The sequence below is a fragment of the Chenopodium album genome, chromosome 9 (assembly GCF_948465745.1).
Source record: "Chenopodium album chromosome 9, dcCheAlbu1.1, whole genome shotgun sequence".
NCBI lineage: Eukaryota > Viridiplantae > Streptophyta > Magnoliopsida > Caryophyllales > Amaranthaceae > Chenopodium > Chenopodium album.
The window spans coordinates 62,612,724-62,636,033 of record NC_137842.1 but is presented as its reverse complement, the minus strand read 5'-3'; the positions used below and the strand labels follow the sequence as shown (position 1 = coordinate 62,636,033).

Genomic DNA, 23,310 nt, shown 5'->3' with positions numbered 1-23,310 from the left:
GAACTTATTAGAGCTGAACTAATCTGAAATGAGCTAAAATGAATATTTTATAAGAGAAGGAAATTAGGAGTTGAACTGAACTGAAAATAATCTGATGAAAACAAAGCCTTAGATCCAGTTTTTTTGGGCTGTTGTAGTCTACTCTACTTTACTAAAATCTGTTGTCTCTGCTAAAATCTACTCTCCAGAGCCCTACTTTGCTAACATTTGTTCTACTCATAAGCTCAAAAGAACATGGCCTAATTCTCAATGGAGAGAACGATTCTACACATACATGAACGAAGTATAGTTTGGCATGCCCACTTCATACAAAAAAATTTCCATACACTAGTATTTTACTTTCAAATATAACGAGCATGACCAATATCTCGAAGTTTGATCTCATAATACCCTTACTTTCTTAATCTTCATTTACCTAACACCCCCCTTGTTGCAAACTTGCAATCAACAACATACCTCTAATAAATACGAAGTTGTCATTAGCTTTGGTTTTCTTGCATTCCACTTTGACTCTGCTCTAGGCTTTATGAGTAAGGGTGTGTGTTAAAAGAAAAGGTTAATAATTTACCAAGGCAAAAAAAATGAAGAAGGGCAAAGTTTGCAACAGTAGTGATGTTGGTGGGTTTGAGGGAGGTGGATGAAAGATTGAAGGTAGTAAGAGGCGATTTGTAATGGTGTATATAAGGTTATGTGCAAAGGAGGGCGTAAAAGATTATGGATAGCTTGGCAGCACATCTAAAGTAGCATTTGTGGGATTATATTAAGGAGACTAAGGCGTAGATAGAGGTGGACAACATGTTGTGTGGGGCCACCGCAGGCCGTGTCGTGCCTGCAACTTGGCGGGTCGTGCCAGGCCAGGCCACCATTTGGCACACCCTAGCCCACGGCATGACATGACCGATGTGCCTCACGTGCCGGGCCCAGAATTTTTAATTTTTTTTAAAATTGATATATATATTTATTTTAACAACTTTTAAAATGAGTATATTTAAATAATGTTATTAATTTATGTTTATGTTTTTGTATTATTATATTATTAATGTTGATTTTATTATTATAGTTCTTTTACTTCTTTATTAAAACTGTTTTATGGTTGTTGGAAGCAGCAAAATATAGCCGTTTGCACGGGCCGTGGCGTGCCTCTTGTCGTGCGACGGGCTGCAGACACCCAAATGTGTCTCTCATAGAATCAAACCCAGTGATAAATACCTTTCACGTCGTTTGATTATCGAATGAAGTGAAAGTGTGAAAAGTCGAGTGATGCAGTTGTTTTTATTAAAATATCTATCTTTCTGTTTTTGAAAATGTGCTCTATTTATGAAAATATCCATTCCAATTTAGTTTGGTCCATGATAAGGGTTCAATAATAGTGTAGTCGGATCGGGCTCGAAAAGAGCTTTCCAACTATATATTATAAGCCTAATTCCGATGAATAATGAGGAAGTTATGGCCAAAATACTAAATTAGGCCCGAAATGAATTTTATAAGCGGCCCAATGATCTAGAGGAGGGCCTATTAATTATTATCCTAAAGTTATTAGGATCGACTTTAATCTTCTAGAATAATCTATAATGTTTTTTTTAATTCTAATGGAATTAGGATTGATAATTATATTTTTAAAGAGTTTTACTTGGAATAAAATAAGTGTTTTATGATAAACCTGATTTTAAATTGATAAACTTGAATTTTCTACTTAATCATATTAAGAAGAGGATTCCGCGTACAAAACGCGTTTTACTTCTGACTCAGCGCAAGGCGACAAGCCTGTCACCAGACGACAAAGTCTGTCGCCTGGCGCTGGTTACTGTTGTCTGGCGCTAGCTCATGTCGTTCGCGACAGGAGGTTTTTTATTCTAAATGGAACTCAATTTCTTTTCTATTAGTTTTCGGACTATTTTTCTATAAATAGGGTCCTTGACCTCTGTTTTCGAACCACCCAGAATTCTCTAATTCTCTATTCTCTCTCTTAAGTAATAGCTTATTCTTTCTCCCTCTTGCTTTCTAAACTAGCTTTTTCAAAACACCATACCGCATACATCATTTCTAGACACATCTAGCTAAGTTTGAAGTTGTCTTCGCCCGAGACGTGAAAGGTTGATAATTTCTGAGGGTTTGGCCCCAAATCTTATTTCAATTCTTTGATTAGATTTATTATTTAATATTTTCCTTGAAGTTACTAACGCGTGTATTTTGTTATTAGAAAGAGATACGAGGCATCGAAGTAAGTAATTACTCTAATTATTCTTTTGATATAGAAATCATGCTTTAATTATTTTAATTCCTAGTATCATGTTAGGATGTCTTTATGATTCCTAGTATCATGTTTAGGGTAATAACTAATATTCCTAATATCATGTATTGCTTTCTAGTATCATGTTTAGATTGCTTCCTATTCTTTCTAATATCATGTTAGTATCATGTTAGGATTAAAGCTTTGATCTTTAATGTTTAGTGACATGCTAGGATTTGTTATTAATCTTGTTAGTATCACGCCTAGGATCTTGCTATTAATATTATGCTTTATTGTTAACATGGTTGTTATGATGATTGATATGATCATTATTGTTGTTATTATGTTGCTTGATATATTATTACTGTCATTGCTTGATCACACCTTTAATTCATGTTTAAAGGGAATTTGTACTTGCAATCACGTTTAATAAGATAATTAATAATTTGGTTAGGCTCATATGATTTTAATTCAAGTGATCGCCAATAATAGTTTTGTTTGTGCATTAATATTCAACCAACATAGATTAAACAGGTTTAGGATTAATATATTGATTGTATGTTAGTCAAAAAGTGAACATGAATATGAGAAGAGTAAAGTAGAGGCATATTATTAGGGCATGTTCAATCTCTTTTAGGTTGGATTTATACCTTTATCCCCAAATATCCAGTCATGGTTCCGGACCACTATGGAGTTAGCGATCTTATGGATCATGAAGGGGTGTAACCTTCACCCTGTAAACGGTTTACAAGTTCCTAAAAACTTGTTTGCGACTCTTTTACTCTAGCTTCCTTCCCTTTGGACGCCACCATGCTTAAGTGTATCATCACAGTGGGGCTCAAGTGTGGGATGCTTGAAATATTCCCTACAAGGGCCAAATTACTATACCACCCACCGTGCTCGTGCTGATTTTTAAAAATTGTGATTACGGCACAGCCCACAACCCACTCCTCGATCACCGTGCCGTGCCACTAGCGGGGTCGTGCCGGGTCGGGCCACCACCATGCCGTGCTCGTGCCGCCCGCGACCCATGCCCACCTCCAGTTGTAGTTGATGGTGAAAGTTTGGATTTTTTTTTTACAAAAGAGCTAGCAAAGAAAAAACTAGAACTGAAAAACACAACTGCCTACGCCAAGCACAACTTGCTAACCAGTGAGTCAGGGTAACCCAACCTCGAGGAACTTTACGAACTTGACACACCGATAGGGAATAAACCATCATCTGTAATTCCTGAATGAGCCACCAAACTGAAAGTCCATTGAACTTGAAACATAAAGGAAAGAAAGGAGGGTCGCACAATCGATATGAATCCATATCTTCAAGAATCCGTTACGAATAGCAAACTGTAGCCCCCATAAACAGGCTTGAAGCTCAGAATGTGACGCTAACCCAGCCATAAAGGCACGACTCTCACCACCTAGATACTCTGAAGAAAAAAGATCACGAGTAACCCAACCTGCTCCAACCCTATTAGTGGAACAGTCCCAAGCTCCGTCCACAGTCAAACAAGCCGTTGGGTTAATACTAGGTAACCCCTGAAAGCAACGCCACGGAATGGCCGCCACCTTCGGCAAACAAGCCGAACAGTCCCCCCCCCCCCCCCCAAAAAAAAAAATTCCTCAACTCCTGAGCCTGAATTAGAACACAATGGTGGAACCAATCCTTCGCCGAAATCTCAATTATCCCAAGCAACTAAATTGCCTGTCTAAATGTCAACTAATTTTAGGATGGCCAAATAGCCCATAGGATAGCAAACAATGCCATAACATTATTCCAAGAACCATCCAAACTAAACCGGGAAATAGGAAAGTTTATATTTAATTTGGGAAAGCTAACAAAGGTAGAGAAGAGGTGGTTATGGAGCAATCACAAGAACATACACATCAAATGTCCAATATGTTTTTTCCTTTTATATAATTAGTTATAATGTTTTCGATCTTGATCTTTCATTCTCTTTCATTCACTCAAGGTCTAATTAAACACAATGTTCAAACGTGAACAAGTACCTCTTCCCCAATTGGATAACCTATCTTAGATTGAAATCCATATGTATGTTACCCTATGTGCAACTCTCACTATAAAGTAAAAATTTGTTTGGAGTCGAGTATCATTTAACATAAATTTTTTATTTATTTATTTTTAAATTCTCTAACTTAGAAATTGGTGGTGAAGTAAATATATAATGCAAATAACTATTTGATGAGAAACTCAATGAGAGAGGCAATTCCAACCAATCCCAGTAAGGAAATCTGACTACTGGAATCTATATTTGCATTTTGTTGTTGGCTTATGGTTTAGGCATTATTAAGGAAAAAATGTCAAACTAATTTGAGATGGATGAAGTAGACATAAAGATAGTAACCAAGTAAACATAAAATATAGTACCAAATTTGGCTAAATTTTATAAATCTATTTTATTATTATGTTGTTATATATTAGGTCGTATGGTGTAGCTTTTATGATTTTGCTATACATAATATTATTATTATTATTATTATTATTATTATTATTATTATTATTATTTGTTTATTAACCTTTTTTATTATTACCTTTACCTACTCAAAAAGTGAAAATAGATATTATATTATTATCATAATAATATGATAGTATCATTGTAAACACAAATTTTAAATCAGCAAATATATAGATTCAAAACAAAGGCAACAAAATGTTAATTTTATTAATTTGATAATTAATTTTGGATACAATCTCTTATTTGTTCCTCTGATTCGATCTCCACTTTATCTTTAACTTGTTTCACGGGCTGAGTTGACTCTTGATTAAGGGTCGTCGAGGCTTGATCTCGATCGAAGACACTTGATGTAGAACTTTGACTTGGGTTCTTGATTGAGGGTCGATAAGGCTTGATCTCGATCAATGAGTATTTGATGTAGAGGTTGAACTGGTTCTTGATGATTTGAATTCCTTCTTTCCTTCGTGTTGAGGGTCGTCGAGGCTTGATCTCTTCCACGGGTGATCTTTTAGAGTACAACGGCACATTGATTGCTTATTGTTCTTCTTCTAAGTTTTGAGAGGATTTCATTGGATAAGTTTAGAGTATTTGATGAGTTGTTTTCTTTGGAAAGGTTTTGAGTATACGAGAGACTTTCTCTATATTTTGATCTCCTTGTTTACTCTAGGTTTATCTAGGGGTGAAAGTTCGGTTTGCGGTTTGGATTATAGCCAAAACCGAATCCAATCCGAATTAATTCGGTTTCGTAAATCTCAATCCGAATCCAAACCGAATTAAGATTCAATCCAATCCAATCCAAACCGAATTAATTCGGTTTTTCAAATAAGAATCCAATTCAAACCGAAATTTGTTCCCTTATTTTGCAACATTCAAACCCGAAACTCAAACTTCACCCTGAAAATTCCTATAATCATTTCTTGTTAACTACATTCTTTGTGAGAGAGTAAGATATTGAAAAAGGAGAATTGAGAATTAGGTTCTTTTTTTTAAGTTTATACATGAAAGGGGAAAGTGGTTGGATACTTTGAAAAAGAAAATGGGCTTAAAGTATTGGGTCGAAATTCGGTTTGTAATTCGGTTTTCGGTTTTTTTAAACCACAAACCAAATCCAATCGGTAATCCATATTTTTTAATTTTTTCAATCCGAATTCAAAAAAAATCCAAACCAAATTACTAATTCGGTTTGGTTTTCGGTTCGGTTCGGTTTTAATCTGAATTACTTTCACCCCTAGGTTTATCTCTAAATTTTTCATGTGCGTGAAATGAGGGAGGAGAGTTCTATTTATCGAAATCTATCAAGCTAGGGTTTCAAGGTGACCATTAAATGGGCCTCATATCCATTTTCACCTCATTTTTCAATAACCCATTTAAATTCTAATTAAATCTAATTTGATGACTTTATTAATAATTAAATGAGTCTAACTAAAATAAATAACATGGGCCAAAGTAACCCAGATTAATTATTTAGTCAATATTTTTTAAGGGGGGGAAAGGAAAATCAATTAATTAAGAAGTAAAACAACAATAAATGTTCCAGAATATGCACAATTTGCATAACCCACATATTGGCTAAACAAATCCTGCCACAAAAACTGATTGTCAACAGAAAAATTAGGCATCAGATTTCCAAAAACTACAGAATTACTGCTAATACCCAAGTTCAAGTACAGGCACACATCAAAACACAGAAGCATTCTTTCCCGAAACAAACACTGCAGCTTCTTATATTGCACCACTATTGGCGAGATCAGTTTCATAGAACTCTTTAACGCAGTTAGGAGGTTCGCCATGAATCACCGTCTGATCATCCCTGTCCATAGCCATCTTTGCCAAATAATGAGCCACATTATTGGCATCCCTGGAGACATAACTAAAGCTGAAATTGCATCCCTGGTTGAGTAAATGCTGCATATCCTTAAGAATAACAGCTAGCACATGAGTCCCCTGCTTATCAACATTCTCGATAGTACTCTTGAGGGACTTGGCATCAGTCTCAAGAATCGCCTCCTTGAACCCTGCATCCACCACCATTTGCATACCGCCTCTCATTGCTATCAATTCTGCCTCAGCAGGAGTACGGGCCTTAATGGTCCAAGACTTCCTGAAGAACCAGGTGCCATCAGACCCTCGAACCACTGCCCCAACACTTGCTTTGTCTTCATTCCTCCAAGCCCCATCAGAGTTTACTTTGACAGCTTGTCCCATTGGTCTTTCCCAAGTAGCCTTAGCTTGATGCACCTGAGCAGCCTTAACCTGTCCCTGGAAAGCATTAACAGTAGCCACCAAGTCCACCATATATCTATTAAACATTGTAATGGGGTGAGTCATAGCTAATTGGAAAACCGCAGAATTCCTTGCCCTCCATATATGCCACAAGGCCACTGCAAAAATAGTCTTCCAAGTAGCACTTTGATTTAAGTTGTAATTAATCCAATCCTCCCAGGAACAATTGAAGAAGGTATGGTAATTAAAATTACTTTCCATTTTATTTCCCCCAAAGACTCTAGACCACGAGACTCTAGAATTTATGCAATCACGAAACATATGGAGATGGTTTTCATTATCCAAGTTGCATCTAGCACATAAAGGATCCAGATTATGCATTCTTTGAGCCAAAACTGTTCCTACTGGCAGAATTTGATGACTAGAATTCCACATAAGCATTTTATATTTGTAAGAAATTTGAAGGTGCCAAATTTTTTTCCATTGAATATGAGGGAAAGCGGGATGAGGAACAAAGTTGGAACACAGACCATAAGCACTTTTTATAGAAAATTGACCATTTTTCTCTAGACCCCAACAAAGAGTATCATTTACTTTAGCCACCCTTGGATGAGGGATTTTTTCAATTAGAGAACAAAGATTATCAGGGATAATATGTCTAACCCTATCAAGATTCCAATTTCCATTAGAAATAATATTGCTAACTCTCCAATGAGCAATAGAGTCCGGAATAGGAGTATCCATAAGCAGATACAACGGCTTATCCCCAACCCAATGGTGATACCAAAGACAAATATCCTCCCCATCCCCAATCCTATAAGAAATGCCCTTTAAAAGAAGCTCCTTCCCTTTTAGAATATCCTTCCAAAGAGGAGAGTCCCTATAGCTCGGAATGCTATTGAGAAAGGAGGAATTTTTGAAATATCTAGCCTTTAAGATTCTAACCCAAAGCTTATTTGGCTCATGAAGGATGCGCCAACCAAGCTTTGCCATGAAGGCCAAATTCCAATTCCTAAGCTTTCTCATACCCAAACCCCCCATTCCGGAAGGAAGACAAACCTTCTCCCAACTAGTCCTAGGAAGGCAGTGAGACCTATCAACTTTATTCCAAAGAAATCTCCTACAACATTTTTCAATTTCATCAAGGATAGAACAAGGAATGAGAGTAGATTGCATAGCATAAAGGGGGTAAGAATTTAGCACCGATTTGATGAGAGTACTTCTACCGGCCAAATTAAGAAGCTTAGCTTGCCACCCTCTAATCCTATCCTTAGTTTTAGTAAGAAGATCCGCATAATCACTTTTCCTAAGCCTATTAGGACTTATGCTAACTCCTAGATATTTTCCGAATGAGGGAGCCCCCTTGATATTGGAGGCTTGAAGAATGGCTAACTTAAGAGTAAGACACATTTTTGGAGGAAAGATAACCTTAGACTTATTAGGACTAATGAAAAGGCCCGACCTAGCTCCAAACTCCAAAAGAGTATGTTTAATGACTTCCACATTTTCCACCGAGGCCTTAGCCAGAAGGAAGACGTCATCGACATAGAAAAGGTGAGAGACACTAACATCTTTATCAATTTTGATTGGGAACCAAAGTCCGTTATGAACTTGTTCCTCAATCATAAGAGATAGTCTCTCCAAACAAAGGACAAAAATGTAGGACGAGAGAGGATCTCCTTGCCTAATACCTCTTGTAGGAACAAAACTATCCGTAATTTCTCCATTCCAAAGAATAGAGATATTTGGAGTCGTAATGCAACTCAAGATAAGCTTAACAAGGGAATCCGGAAAATTAAGACCTAACAAAGTTTCCTTTATAAAACCCCACTCCAAGTTATCATAGGCCTTAGAAATATCAATTTTAAAAGCCATAAGATGTTTTTTGCTAGATCTTTTAAAAAGGTGGGAAATTTCTTCAATAACAAGGATGTTTTCCTCAATAGATCTTCCTTCTATAAAGCTAGATTGATCCGGATTGATAAGCGTCCCTAAGAGAGGCTTAATTCTATTAGCAATGATTTTAGTAATAAGCTTGTAAATAGTGTTACAAAGGCCTATTGGTCTAAATTCATTCATAGAAGAGGGATTGTCGATTTTAGGAATAAGGGGATAAAAGACCTATTTATTGAAGAAGGAATACTGCCCTTCGAAAAGCATTCAGATACCAAGTTAATAATAGAAGTACCAAATGTGTTCCAATGCTTTTGAAAGAAGATGGGTTGGATCCCATCCGGGCCAGGGCATTTCATAGGAGCCATAGCATAGAGGGAATTTCTAATTTCCAGAACACTAACACTACTTGTTAACATGGCAGAATCAGTGTCAGAGATAAAAGAATTAGGCACAAAGGGGTCAGTTCTTGGTTAACTCAAATGAGTAGAAGTAAAAATGGATTTGAAATATGAAACACACATAGACTTAAGCTCACATTGGTCATTAATCCATTCCCCCTTGTCATTTTTTAAACACAAAATTTTACCCCTGCTATTCCTAACTTTCACCCGAATATGGAAATACTTTGTGTTCCAATCACTATACCTCCGCCAGTTGATCCCAGCTTTTATTTTGAGCCATATTAATTCTTTCACGAGTAAGAACATCATTAAGTTGCTGAATAAGCTCTTTTTCCAATTTTACCAAGAAAGAACTATAACTATTGCAGAGAGCAGATTGAATTCCTTTTATGCGTGCTATTAGTCTATTCTTATTCAGGATAGACTTATTAAACACATGTTTATTCCAAATCCTTACTTCATTAACAAAGCAGTCCCTTGATTTAGCAAATATGCCATTACCCCTTCCCCATGACTCCACAAAGAAAGGTTCAAATAACGGACTTTCTAACCAAGACTCTTTACATCTAAAAGGAAAATTACGATTTGTAATTAAAGGGCAAGTAGAAACCATGATTGGACAATGATCAGAATAGGTTTTTGGAAGATGAAATACCTGAGTGTTTGGGTGCACCTTTATCCATTCAGCATTAGTTAACGCCCTGTCCAATCTTTCCCTAATTAATTCTATCCCGTCACGTCCATTATCCCAAGTGAACTTGGGACCATTGTGGCCCATGTCAATTAACCCAGCAGAGTCAGTCCATTCTGAGAACCCCTTTCCTTGCGAGTTACTCAAAGGTCTTTCCCCCATTTTTTCTTGTTGGTTCAAGACCTCATTCATATCACCCATGACAAGCCACGGGGTGGTAGCAGGAGGGTTGTCTGATTGCAAGGCTTTCCACAACTTATTTTTGTCATGAGCCGACGAAGGGGCATGAATACCTGTTATTAAGACCTCTGGCTCCAAAGGTGAGAGCTTGAAAAGAGAGTGAAAAACATTGGGGGAGTCAGCTACATGATCCACCAAAACAGCAGGCTTCTTCCACATGGTCCAAATACCTCCTCTAAGCCCATTAGCAGCAACTATTCTATACTCATCAAAGCCCAATTTCTTATGAGTTTTGCTAGCTACATTTTCATCACTAGTTTTGGTTTCTAACAGAATGAGAATATCTGGATTATGAATACGAATTACCTCCATAGCATGAGAGATAAATTCTTTATTTGCCGCACCCCTGACATTCCAAAGAATAGCTTTCATACTAACTATAGGAATATGAGAAGCAGGAAAAATACCCAATTGACGCTGTCTAAGCTGAGTTGTGGTTGGCAAAGGTATCATCCACTCCTTCCGTTTGTCCAGCTTCCCCATTGCCCAAATGTCTTCTATCGACAATGGCGGCGCTGTCATTCTGATTTCCGGGCACCAATTCCCCGTTGACACGTGATTGATGACCAATTCGAATCCCACGATCTCCTTCGTCGTTTCCAGCGCTACCATCACAAACTGCGGCTCCATTAGATTTAGCACAATGCTTTTTAGCCGAAGAGGAAACATCGGTGGGTCTCTCATAGGGGGTACAATCGGTAGAAACACCTCCCCGTAATCTGGAGTGATTGGGGGAGTAAACTGATCCATTAGAACTCTCAATCCTAAATCGATTTTGTATAGAGTTTCTGATGGGGTAGGAATTTTTGCCAACGGCTGCCAAATGTACGGCGTCGGAAACGTTGGAAATAGGTGCTGTGTTTGGGAGGGGTAAAGATGGCGGGTAAGTTTTGGATCAGAGGGATGGAAGTCGAGGGCGGATCAAACGAGGAGATGGTGGTAGAATGGTCGGAGTTACAGGGGAGGATGATGACGGCAGGAGAGGGTGGTTGGGTAATAGTTGATTCTGAGATTGGCGAAGGTGATGAATTTGGTGAAGGTTCAACACTGATTTCCTGATTTGTGCATCTGACGGAGGTAGGGGAGAGGAGCTCAAGCTCCGATTGGGGGAGTTTTCGGGGGGATTCATGGTGGGAAGGCGAAGAGGTAGAAAAGGTATTTTCTGGTAGATTGTTCGGAACAGTAATAATTCCGGGTTTAATACCGGACGAAGCACCGGTAATCGAAGAGACTTCATTAGCTATTCCTGGAGAATTGAAGCTAGGAGGAGTTGGACATTTATTATTGCTTTTTCCCAATGAAGATGTTTTTTCTGGGAAACTATTGTTCTGAAGCTTATTGGTTTGGTTTGATTTTCCTTTATGCAATTGTTTATTTGCATTTAATTCTATTGGGTTTTGATCTTCCTCCTCTAGCACGCTCCAATTTAGTTTTTTATTATTAAAAAGGTGGCTACCTTGCTCCTTAGATTGTTTCCCTTTGTTGCTAGTGTTTTTCCTTTCTGTTAATATCCCCCTTTTTGTTTATTCTTTTTCTTGAAACAGCCAAAAGCCATGGCCCATATTCCTCCTTTTTGTTGTTTTCCTTTCTTACAATCGTATCTTCACCATGCATCATGCAGTCCTCCTTACTTGAACAAATCCCCTGCTTCTCTGAGATATCCTTTGCATGCATACCACCTTTTCCAACAGAAGCTGTCTCTGCTATCTTTACTGAGGCCTCCATACCTTCCTTGTTGCCTGCACCCTCCTGAACATTACTCTGCACACTAACCCCACTGTTCCAATTGCATTGTTCTTTCTTGTGCCCTATTCTTCCACACTCAAAGCACATAGTATGAATTTTTTCATATTATATTTTTTGCCAAGCTTTCCCCACCCACACTTTTGTTACCAAGGGTTTATTGAGCTCCAATTCCACACACACCCTAGCATACCTGCACTTTTTGATCTTATCTGTGGAATAATCCACTCTCATAGGTTTCCTTACTACCTCAGCTATCTTGTATAATGCCTCTTTATCATAATACTCAACTGGTAACTCTGGGAATCTAATCCATATGGACACACTATGGAAAATTTCAATGGAAGGTCTGAAATTTGGTTTCCATTTTGCTAACATTAAGTAATGATCGAAGACAAACCACGGACCTCCAAACAAGGCTTTTTCCAAATCATCTTCCAGCGTGAATCTAAAGAGGAAAACCCCGTTTTCCATTTCAATAGTTTCAAGGCCCCCATTTGCATTCCACATTCTACTCACTCTTGAAGCCATAAACTCAGTTCTAACCTTCAACCCAAGACATTTTCCGATTAGAGTTAATCCCCAAGGTTTACGAAGCTCCTTGATTTTCTCCTTCGGAAATCTGACTGCATGCATATGATTAGACATGTCTTCCTCTTCATCCTCTAGATCATTCAAGCCAACCATTATCTTTCTTGCTTCAGTAAACCATTGAGAAGATCGAGTTACCGCTTCCCTAAAGGAGCCTCCATGTTTAACTAGGTGAGAAGAAGCTGTATTGGCTATCTGCTCTACCTCCTTACACTCAGCATGCCTTTCCTCACCCTCACCCATTACCTCATCTTCAATGACATTTGGGGTGGCTTGAATTTCTAAATTGACGATGGACCTACGAATGAGATCTTCCTCCTATATGGACTCCACATCCATATTAGATGAATGAGCCATTCAGAAGTATAAAGAACCACTTAAACTAAAGATTAGGACGTGACAGGATAACAAAAATCAGATTAAGACGGACTAGGCTTTAACTAACACTAAATGCATAGAAAATGCCACTCTTACTCCTATAGAAGCAAGCTCCCGGAGCTCTAAACACCAGGGTGTTAGAGTAATCTCTGATGACTAAACTCCTAGAGAGAGAAGAGAGAAAATTCAGTACCTTAATTTAATGAATTATTGAGTATTATTTAGTCAATATACACAAGTCGATTGTTTGACTTTGACCCGAATAATATGTAACAATTCTTGATAAAATTTTCGTGCCTACAATCATACCTTGTGTCTCCATACCATACGGTATAAGACATAGCATTTTAATAATGTATTTTTGTAAATTCATTATATCATGGCTCTATTCAATGTCTTGTAAGAAAGGAAAGACAAGACTCAAGATCATGCAAAATTAAAGCTTGATCAAATTAATAATCAAAGTACCCTCAAACACAAGCAATTAGTACATTAAATAAAAATTATTTAATCCCTAAAAAGTCTCAAACTCCATACTTCATAATTTTGGATAATGAACCATCTAAAAACGGTGATTATTTAGCTCAATTTAAAAATTGGACCCCACCATGTGCAACGGTCAATACATGCCAAAAAATTCAAAAAATTGGGCCCTTTTTTCCTCAAGAATGTCTCATTCCCATTTCTCAACCAATCAAAAATCTCACATGTGTGCAATGCATTTCGCACGTGCCACCTCCCCCTCTTCAAATTTTTTTGAATCCTCTTTCTTTTCTCTCTCCTCCACAAAAGTGAGAGTGAGACTGAAATCTGCAAACAATCAATTGTAATTTGGAGTAAATGCTAAGAAATTTCATGGTTTTATTGGTTTTCTCTCTCTAGAAAATTTAAGAAGAGAGAAATTTCTTCAGTTTGTTTTATACTTTGATAAATTGAAGATGAACAACAATAGGCAAACGCAGAGATCTGGGGTTTCAACTGCCCATCATCAGAGACAACATTCTGATAATTTTTTGGATAATGGGTTTTGGGCTCAGTCTAATGGGGCTCAACAGGTTAGATCTGATTCCTACATTTTGCAAATTTGATATTTTTTCAGTTTGAATGTTGTGGGTACAAATTTGATGTTGTTTGAGTTAATTCATTTTCTTATTCTTCAAATTTAATTGGTTTTGAGTTGATTTAAGTTTATGGCTACTGGACATTTGTGGTTAATTTGTGTTGAATTTATCTGGGTGTTTGATTTTTTGAATAATTATAAATAAGTAGAATTTGGGGTTTATTGTTGTTTGAGTTAGTGCAATGCTATATTTTTAAATTTATGTGATTTTGACTTAATGTAAGTTTATGGGCACTGAATTGCTGGGCTAATTAGTGTCAAATTTATCTGGGTGTTGGAAATTTTGACTGAATATAATTAAACAGTAGAAATTAGGTTTTAATGGCTTCAAATATTCTGGGGTAATGTGAAAGTTAGGGAAAGTTTAGGGATTTAGTTTAATGATTAGGAATGGTGAATGCAGGACTATGGGTATTATGGGCAAGGAACAAGGGGAAGTAGGAATGGGCAGAGAGGTTATGGCAACGGCAGTGGGGACTTTTATACGGAGCCATCAACACCACCGGTGAATTCGTCCCGGATTTCGAGGAAGAACAGTGAGGACCAGATTTCGCCGAATGATTTCAGTCCCGGTCTTTTAGATCTTCACTCTCATGATACTGAACTCCTGACTGAGGTGGGTGTGTAATAAATCTCCTTGTCTCTCTCAATGCCTTTTTTGGTTTCGTGTTGGATTGCATTCTATATTTATAAATTACATTGTTTGGTTAAAGAGTGAAATTCAAGTAACCGGGATGTTGCTTTGAGAGATGAGGATGGTGTGTTGTTAGGAGTTTTCACATTTCGTAACACCAGTTGGTTGTTTTCCAATGCACACTACTTTACATTATTGATTGATATTGATTATTTTTTAAGAGGATTACCTTAAAATCAATTTTAACATTGTTTATTGTAAAATTTGATCTTTTTATAAAAAGGTCAGAAGTTTTAATTTGGAAGGTTCATTGGAAGACAATTGTAGAGTTTCTGTAGACTAATTTGCAGGGCATGTGTTTCTTTATTGGTAATCTTTCAGGTCTGCCACCTTGCTTCAGTAGGTGAATTGAGGTCTTTCTTGGTAGTTGGGTGTGTTTGTTAGGGTAATGTAAGTTTGTAACATGGTAGGGCATTAGTTCTGAAGTGATTTATCAAATTTGTTTTTCAAAAGGTCATTCTGAAACCATTAGCTTTCCTGGGTCTACAATCCTTGTTGTCTGAATTCTGCAATTAGGGATAGCAGATCTTTCAAAAACAGCATTTAGAAATACTACGTAGTCGATCAATAACTGAAATTGTTGTCATTCCTTTTGGCTTCAAGGTTCTGATGCATCCATGCTTGTACAATATGGTTTTTTGTCAGTTGGCTTGCTGAGAGCCTGAGATGTGTTGGTAGTTTGGAAAAACTATTCATGATAACATGCACATTTCTTTTTCATGTTTCTTCCAGGTCCAGTAAATGCTTTATTGTCTGTAATTTTGCAGATGCCTGCTCCTGGTCAGTACAATGGCTCTATGTATCAATCCATCCACAGCCGAAGTTTTGACGACTTTGAAATTCCCACAAGCAAGCAGAATGGGACTAATAGGGCTCGTGGTATGCAAGATAACAATCTTTTGAAAAGTGTTGCTGTGGAAAAGGATAGAAGTAATTCTGTTGCAAAAATCAAAGTTGTGGTATGCCTTTTTCACCCAACCTAAGTATAAAGATCTCACATTCTGTTCAATATTTCCTCTGTTTGTTTCAAAAATTTGTGTTGTTACACATTCTCAGGCTAAGCTATTAATGTAATCAGTAGATCTATCCTCTTCTGGTGATCTACTACCAGTTTCACTTCCTCAATAGCTTGGGAGACATGTTTTATAACAAATTAGAAACTGTGAAGTACAATATGAGTGACTGGAATGCTATGGGTTGATGCTTGGTATATATTGGAAAAATATCTGTTTCTCAATGTATTGGTTGAAAATCCCAGAAAGACTGAAATTTCTGGATAATTGACTAATGATATACATGTAGTATCTAGCCATTACCATTAAACTAGTGAGTATAATGCATGCTTAACAACTTCTGAAATCGATTGGCTATTAACTTGATTAATATTCATACTTTGTTATTAATTAACACAATCAGACAACAAATTTGCAGCACACTTTTTGTTCTCCGGTGTTGGGCTTGTAGAGATGCATGTCTTTTTGTGTTGTTACTCTATGTGTCTTTTTTTGTTGTTGTTTTTATGTTTGGGTGGACTCATTATTTTTTTGCTTTTCCTTATATGCATGTGTAGGTTCGGAAGAGGCCTCTTAACAAAAAGGAGCTGACTAAAAATGAGGAAGATATTATTGATACACTTGGCAACTCTTTGACGGTTCATGAAACTAAATTGAAGGTGCATGTTGCTGATAAATTCCAATCTTTGATTGCATTCTTCTTTTTTTGTTTTCCTTAAGTAAAGGGTTAAATGCTGTACAATCTGGCCCTATATATGTTTTTGGCTGGAAAAAGTGATCTTTCAGTCACATAATCATCTGATGTTGAAGTGGCAAAATTTACGGGTCTATAATTGTTCTAAGTTTTCTCTTGTTGTTTACCTCTGCCGTTCTGACCCCGTCTTTTTGATTACTTTGATGAATATTAAGCAGGCTAGATGAACACTTTTTTCCATGAAAGTGAAATGATTATATTGATCTATGATTGCTCTATTTTTTCTTCTGCTGTTCGCCCTCTGCCATTCTGACTCTCTCAATCACTTTGATTACTTTGATGAATATTAAGTAGTCAAGATGAGCATTTTCTTCTGTTTAAGTGAAATGAGGATTTTATTGCACACAATTCATGCATTTATTTAGTAAATTTCAAGTGTAACAAAAACAAAGGACATAACGCACTTGATGTTTATTTGCTTTCCGCTTTTTTAAATTATGGATTTTCAAAGGACAAAGTAATCATCACTCATCATGCTTCTTCTTGTGTTGCTTGACTGCTTCCCTATATTAATAAGTATTGCAACCGCTTAAAATTTCTTAATGACTTGTTCTCTGTACATTTGACATGTTTGTAGGTTTGTATGCAATTGTTAAATCTGATGTATCAAATGCAAAATTAAATTGTTTTGACAGGTTGACCTGACAGAATATGTGGACAAGCATAATTTTGTCTTTGATGCTGTGCTGGATGAAGAAGTTTCAAATGATGAGGTGAGGTGACACAAGTGAGATGATAGATTATTAATTTATCATATTATTCTTGGTGGTGGCTTTCATATCTTAAACCAATCAATCCTATATTTCTTTTTGCTCCAGGTCTACCATGAAACTGTGGAGCCCATTGTGCCTATTATTTTCCAACGCACGAAAGCTACGTGCTTTGCCTATGGACAAACAGGTGAGTCGGTAGTTCCTAGTTTAGGATTGACTGTTTGTCTACTTTGTCATACTTGTAAATCCTTGAATGCTAGCTTTATATGTAGTTGAATTATTTTTACGTTTTATTTTGCTGGAATCAGTTTAGGCATAGTTTTGGTTTTTATGCTCAGTAGCTCACTGTTATGAGCATGTGAGATTCAGTAGTCATATTGTTCAGTTTCTGCTTGGATGCGAGCTTGATTCTTAAGACCAGCTTTGGGGCTTGAATAGTGTGATATAGCAGTATAAGGAGATATCGGAGGAATATCATGTGAAGTATAGAAACTTTATATCTTGAGTCTTAAGACCAGCTCCGGTGCTTGAATAGTGATGTAGTAGTATAAGGAAATATCGGAGAAATAGAGACTTTATATAGCTTTACATTCTCCACCTTGTCTTGAGTTGATAGGATACTGGTTTTATATCTGCAATATGTTCATAGGTAGACTCTGTCTCTGAATTTCCTTGTTTATGTTTAATTGGTGGTTCAAGGGCTGAACATTCATGTGGATTGTAATGCTGCATTGATACGAGGGTGCTCAACATGAATGTAATCATTCTATGTGCTGCTTTTGCATTCCAGGAAGTGGAAAGACTTATACGATGAAGCCTTTGCCCCTTAGAGCTTCCAGAGATATTCTACGGCTAATGCATCACACTTACAGAGATCAGGGTTTTCATTTGTTTGTCAGCTTCTTTGAGATATATGGTGGAAAGCTTTTCGATCTCCTTAATGAGCGAAAGTGAGTTGCTTCATGTTTTCATTTAAGTTTGCACTTCTTGCATTACCTGCTTAGTTGCTTGAATCTGTTCTAAAGCTAAAGCTCAAATTTGTAGAAAGCTTTTCATTAGAGAAGATGGAAAGCAACAAGTGTGCATAGTAGGATTGCAAGAATATAAAGTGTCAGATGTGGAGATGATCAAAGAGCTCATAGAGATAGGAAGTGCCACCAGAAGTACTGGGACTACTGGTGCTAATGAAGAGTCCTCCCGCTCACATGCTATACTTCAGCTTGCTATCAAAAGATCAGTTGATAAAGCCGATACAAAGCCTCCACGACTAGTTGGAAAACTTTCTTTCATTGATCTTGCCGGGAGTGAACGAGGTGCAGATACCACAGACAATGATAAACAGACCAGGTAATGCATCTTACCTCTTATTGATTAGTTATTCTTCCCCTTGTATAATTCAAAGAGATACCCACTGTTAGTCATTATTACTCTCTCTTTTGTGTGTATTTTTTGTACTTTGGAAAGTATGTCTGATTTCCGATTTACTTGACCGTATATCCTGTCTCTGTGTATGTGGTTGATTTAAAAAATATGTCAGATTTTTTATTAACTTGAACAAATTTTTACTTCTGGTTCAGACCCAAATTGTGCTTCCTTTCAGACTTTGGTGCATTGCATCCATATCTTAGAAAAAAAACTAGGTCTTACCGATAGCTTGGAGTTATTTGACTTAATAACTCTGGGGGAACTGATCTGAACTTGTTAACTTTAGATTTTTGGCCCAAGTGAATTGATGGAATGGTGTAGGCCCCATTGCATTTTAAACTATTAGTGTAGTATCCTATTGTTGTGTCTTGCAAGCATAACATACTTTCTAGATTTTTGGATTCAAAGCCTAACAGGTCCTATCATGGTTGGTGGTAACTTCTCGAGTGAATTTAGGGCATGTTGGAGTATATTAATACTTGATTCTTTTTTCACCCATAACCATAGTGAGCTTCAATAGAATAGAGTTGTGTAAGTGGCTAAGCAGCACAATATCATTATATTCTATGCTACCACTTGATTGATTGGCTGGTTTTTGAGTCTATTCTAATATGAAGCACAACTGTGAGTCAGTGAGTGTAATATAGTTTTGTAATGTCAGATAACTACTTCAAATGTGCAGTTTTGATGTCTCAAGTTTAAATTTAAAACCATTGGTGACTACGCCATTATATAACTTAATCTGTTGTATATCATGCATTTGTTCTTTTTGTTCTCCATCTTTTTTGCTTGTCTCAGTCTTTTCACCCTTTCAATTTTACAGGATAGAAGGAGCTGAAATCAATAAAAGCTTGCTTGCCTTGAAGGAATGCATCAGAGCTCTTGACAACGACCAAAATCATATACCTTTCAGAGGGAGTAAATTGACTGAGGTGTTGAGGGACTCTTTTGTTGGAAACTCAAGGACTGTAATGATTTCTTGCATTTCCCCAAGTTCCGGCTCATGTGAACACACTCTTAACACACTGAGATATGCTGACAGGTATTTTTTTTCTACAGATAGAATTGCACCCACTAGCATGACTCTCAATTTTAAATAAACTGGTTTGTTTAATTGAATGTTAAACATCATTTTATATAAATGGTAGATATCATTATAATTAAAAGAATATTTAATGTAATATACTTGTACAAAGTGTAGAGTATATACATATACTTCCTCCGTTCTTTTTTACTTGACTTGCTTTGACTTTTACACTATTCACCACCTCTCCTTTGACCGTCTTTTGTGAATGATATGTAAGGAAAAATATATTCTTATGATAACTTTTTTAATTCATCTCATTAAGTACTATCGTAATATACAACTTTTATAATTTTTACTTATGAAGAATTAAAGTTATTGATCGCTAAAGTTTTGCATTGGCAAGCGTGAAAAAAGAATCAGGTCAAGTAAAATATAACAGAGAAAGTAGATAATTTACTTTTTCTCAACACAATAATTTTTTTAGCCCCATCAACCCATAAAACCTTGCCCTTTCTTTTGGCCAAGTAGAGGGCAAGTTTGCCAACACAGAGCCTTGACTGTCATTATTTTTAATTATTCATTAGTAAAAACTATAACAAGTTAATATCTGAAAATATACGTCGAGACTATATAACAACATATATATATATATAAGAAAAAAGGTCAAAGTATATAATAGTGCAAAAAGTCAAAGAGGAGTAAGGTTTCTTGGGATGCAGAGAATAATTATTTTGATTTGTTTAATATGGAGTATTACTTTTTTTTTTTGAAGGAAATATGGAGTTTTACTTTCATCCCATGGTAGTCTTCCTCTATATTTTGGGCACATATGTCTGGGAGAGCTCTTAAGATGGAGCATATGTTGCAGTATAAACTACAAGTTTAAAGAACGAGTTAAATCTAAGCTAGTGGAAGTTGTTTATTTATTTTTCTTGTTTTACTAGTGAAAAGGAAAGAGAAAGAAGAATAAAAAGTGGGAGGGAAGGGTTAATGGAATAAGGAATTGGAAAATTGGGAATAGTATTTGGGGGGTGGAGGGAGTACTCTAAAAGATTAACTATCCTGAGTATCCTAGGATTTAAAAAAATTCCCCTGGTCCTGACTGGGCTTGATGTGATTGCACAATTATGTTTTTCACTACAATAGTATAATTGAAATTTCCAAAGGAGTTTTTGTTGAAAAAAAAAATATAGAGATAATGTGTATCTGACTCTCTACAGGGTGAAGGGCCTTTCTAAAGGAAACAATGCAAAGAAGGACAATTCACTTCCTACTGCAAATTTAAGGGAATCGACAAATTTTCCATTATCTTCTGGTTTACAAGCTGTGCTTAAGGATGACAGCAATGATTCTTGGCCCCAACCTGTTGAGAGAGATGAGTATGATATTCCTGAAGAAACGTATGATCATCCAAAAGTTGCCATGAAGAAAAATGGAAAGCTTGACTCAAGCGCCTATGCTTCTGAGGATAAATTAAGGACTGTCAAGGGTCAGGCAAAATGGAAAGACATGCCCAAAGTCGAGACAAAGAATCTTGATTCAGATGATGATGACTTGAGTGACCTCTTGCAGGTACAATTAGTACTGTTGATGGTGGCTCTAAATCTGAAGCGATGAATCCTTTCTTGACCAGAATATGATTTAAATTTTTACAGGAAGAAGAGGATCTTGTCAATGCTCACCGAAGACAAGTTGAGGAGACTATGGATATTGTAAGAGAGGTATGTACATGTACATGAGCAATGTCATGAAATAACTTGCATCTCATAACATATTTTGTTATATTGTATATGTGCACTCGAGCCTGAGCTTCATTGCATCATATCTTTTCTACTTTAGACTAGATAAAATCCTGAATCCTTCAATATATTATTTTTTTCAAATCGCAGGAGATGAATTTGTTGGTTGAAGCAGACCAACCGGGGAATCAGCTTGATGATTACATTACTAGACTCAATGCCATTTTATCTCAGAAGGCTTCTGGCATTATGCAGCTGCAGACACGCTTAGCTAATTTCCAAAAACGATTGAAGGAGAATGATATTTTGATGTCATCAACAGCTTATTGATCTTATTGTGTCTATTGAAGAAGCTGGATTTCATAGAGCAGCTTTCTACATAGTGCAACTCCATCAATTGTTTATCGACAAGCTTATGTTGCAGGATTGTTGTGCCTTGTTGATATGCCTGCTGCCTGCAGGAATTTTTTTAACCCTCCTGCTCATACGTTGCAGCTGCTACCAAGTTGGAAATGATTTTCGCTTTTGGAGAAAGCCTTGCTCATTCTCTTCGTGTTATTGTTTCATATTATGGCCAGGAGAGGATATGTTACATATAAACATACTATGAGAAAGAGGTGTTTCATCATAGTTAAGCATGCATTTGTCAAGATTTCTAGTAAAATAACCTCCCTTGACCACTGTATATTATTTGTCAGCCGAGCTTTTTTGCATGATATCTAAGATAGCTGATGATGGTATAGCAAGATAACTTTTAGCCACGGCCATTGGTGATATGGTTCAATGTGCATCATTTCCTACATCACTTTATAATATGAAGTGCTTGTTCTCTATGTTTAACTGAAATTGCTAAGTGGAGTGCACTCTTTAATCAACTTCTGCTCTATACAATCCCTACTTCGGATTATTTAAGAATGATCTCACCTAGCAAAATGTCCCAAGTAATTCTTCTTGCAATTCAATTGCCCTCGGAAAGCCTCTCTGAATGGACAGGATAACCCTATCTCTTTCAATGACTTCTTACAAAAAACTTCTGCAGATAACTCTGTGAAACCAAATTTTATGCATCAGTGATTCATTCAACCACAGTTTTTTCTGCTATATTTAGCACCTGATGACAATTTGGACAACAATTCCCACAGGCTATTCCTTCATCTTTCCTCTTATCCTAGAAATCCTACAGTCACTCAGTCAGTCCACCTGCCAAAGAATATCATGGCATTGCTCGCCTGTTAATGGCTAAAACACCTCCGCAGTTTCTCAACCTTAATCTCTTAATTTTGTCATCATAGTAATGTATTTCAACCTGAAGTTCAATATAAAGGATCTCTTAAAACGGACTCAGGGGTCGAGGGTCCAGGCCTACAATTAAGCCATGGTAGGATGGTCCTAGATTGGCATCGCTTTCTAAGCCATCTATACATAGCTGTTCCTAAAATCTTCAAGTAAGTAGCTCCAATATTAATATTCATTCCCTTGTGTTCAAATTTCAACTATTATTCCTATTGCAAAACTCTACTTAATTTGTACCTACTATCCTATGAGGTAGTAGTGACTTCTTCCCTCCAATTCCCTCCTTTGACAGTTGCAAGTACTAATATTACTCGAAATAGGTATAGCTCTACCTTCACAGCTCAAACCTGACACTAGAAATATCTTCATCCCTTTTTCACTCCCTAATTTGACTATTTTTGGGAATATTTATCCATGAGTAGATTTACTCATCTCACTGCCCGGTCTGCCCTTTCCCATACCCAGATGTCTCTATCAAAACATCGTCAAAAATGTCATCCAACTCTGTGCCACCATATATGAATAGAATGTTCTGATACATCATAAAAAAAACAGCAAACTTTCAAAGTTGCAGAATATGAGCTTCTTTCTTCTCTTCACTATATTTGGACAACCACAGTCCACAACTTATAATGCACTGAGTTAATGCACAAAAAGTCATGAATT

At 36.7% G+C, this 23,310-nt stretch overlaps 1 protein-coding gene across 1 annotated transcript; it reads left to right on the top strand.

Moving 5' to 3' along the window:
- Nucleotides 1-13,653: 13,653 nt before the first annotated feature.
- Nucleotides 13,654-22,191, top strand: LOC145558685 (kinesin-like protein KIN-13B). Its single transcript, XM_081619993.1, has 12 exons — nucleotides 13,654-13,921; nucleotides 14,390-14,602; nucleotides 15,448-15,639; nucleotides 16,251-16,352; nucleotides 17,083-17,160; nucleotides 17,266-17,347; nucleotides 17,951-18,110; nucleotides 18,205-18,507; nucleotides 19,409-19,627; nucleotides 20,833-21,184; nucleotides 21,268-21,333; nucleotides 21,502-22,191. Exons 1-12 carry the CDS (start codon nucleotides 13,805-13,807, stop codon nucleotides 21,679-21,681), a joined length of 2,064 nt encoding a protein of 687 aa, XP_081476119.1. The 5' UTR covers nucleotides 13,654-13,804; the 3' UTR covers nucleotides 21,682-22,191.
- Nucleotides 22,192-23,310: the final 1,119 nt, after the last annotated feature.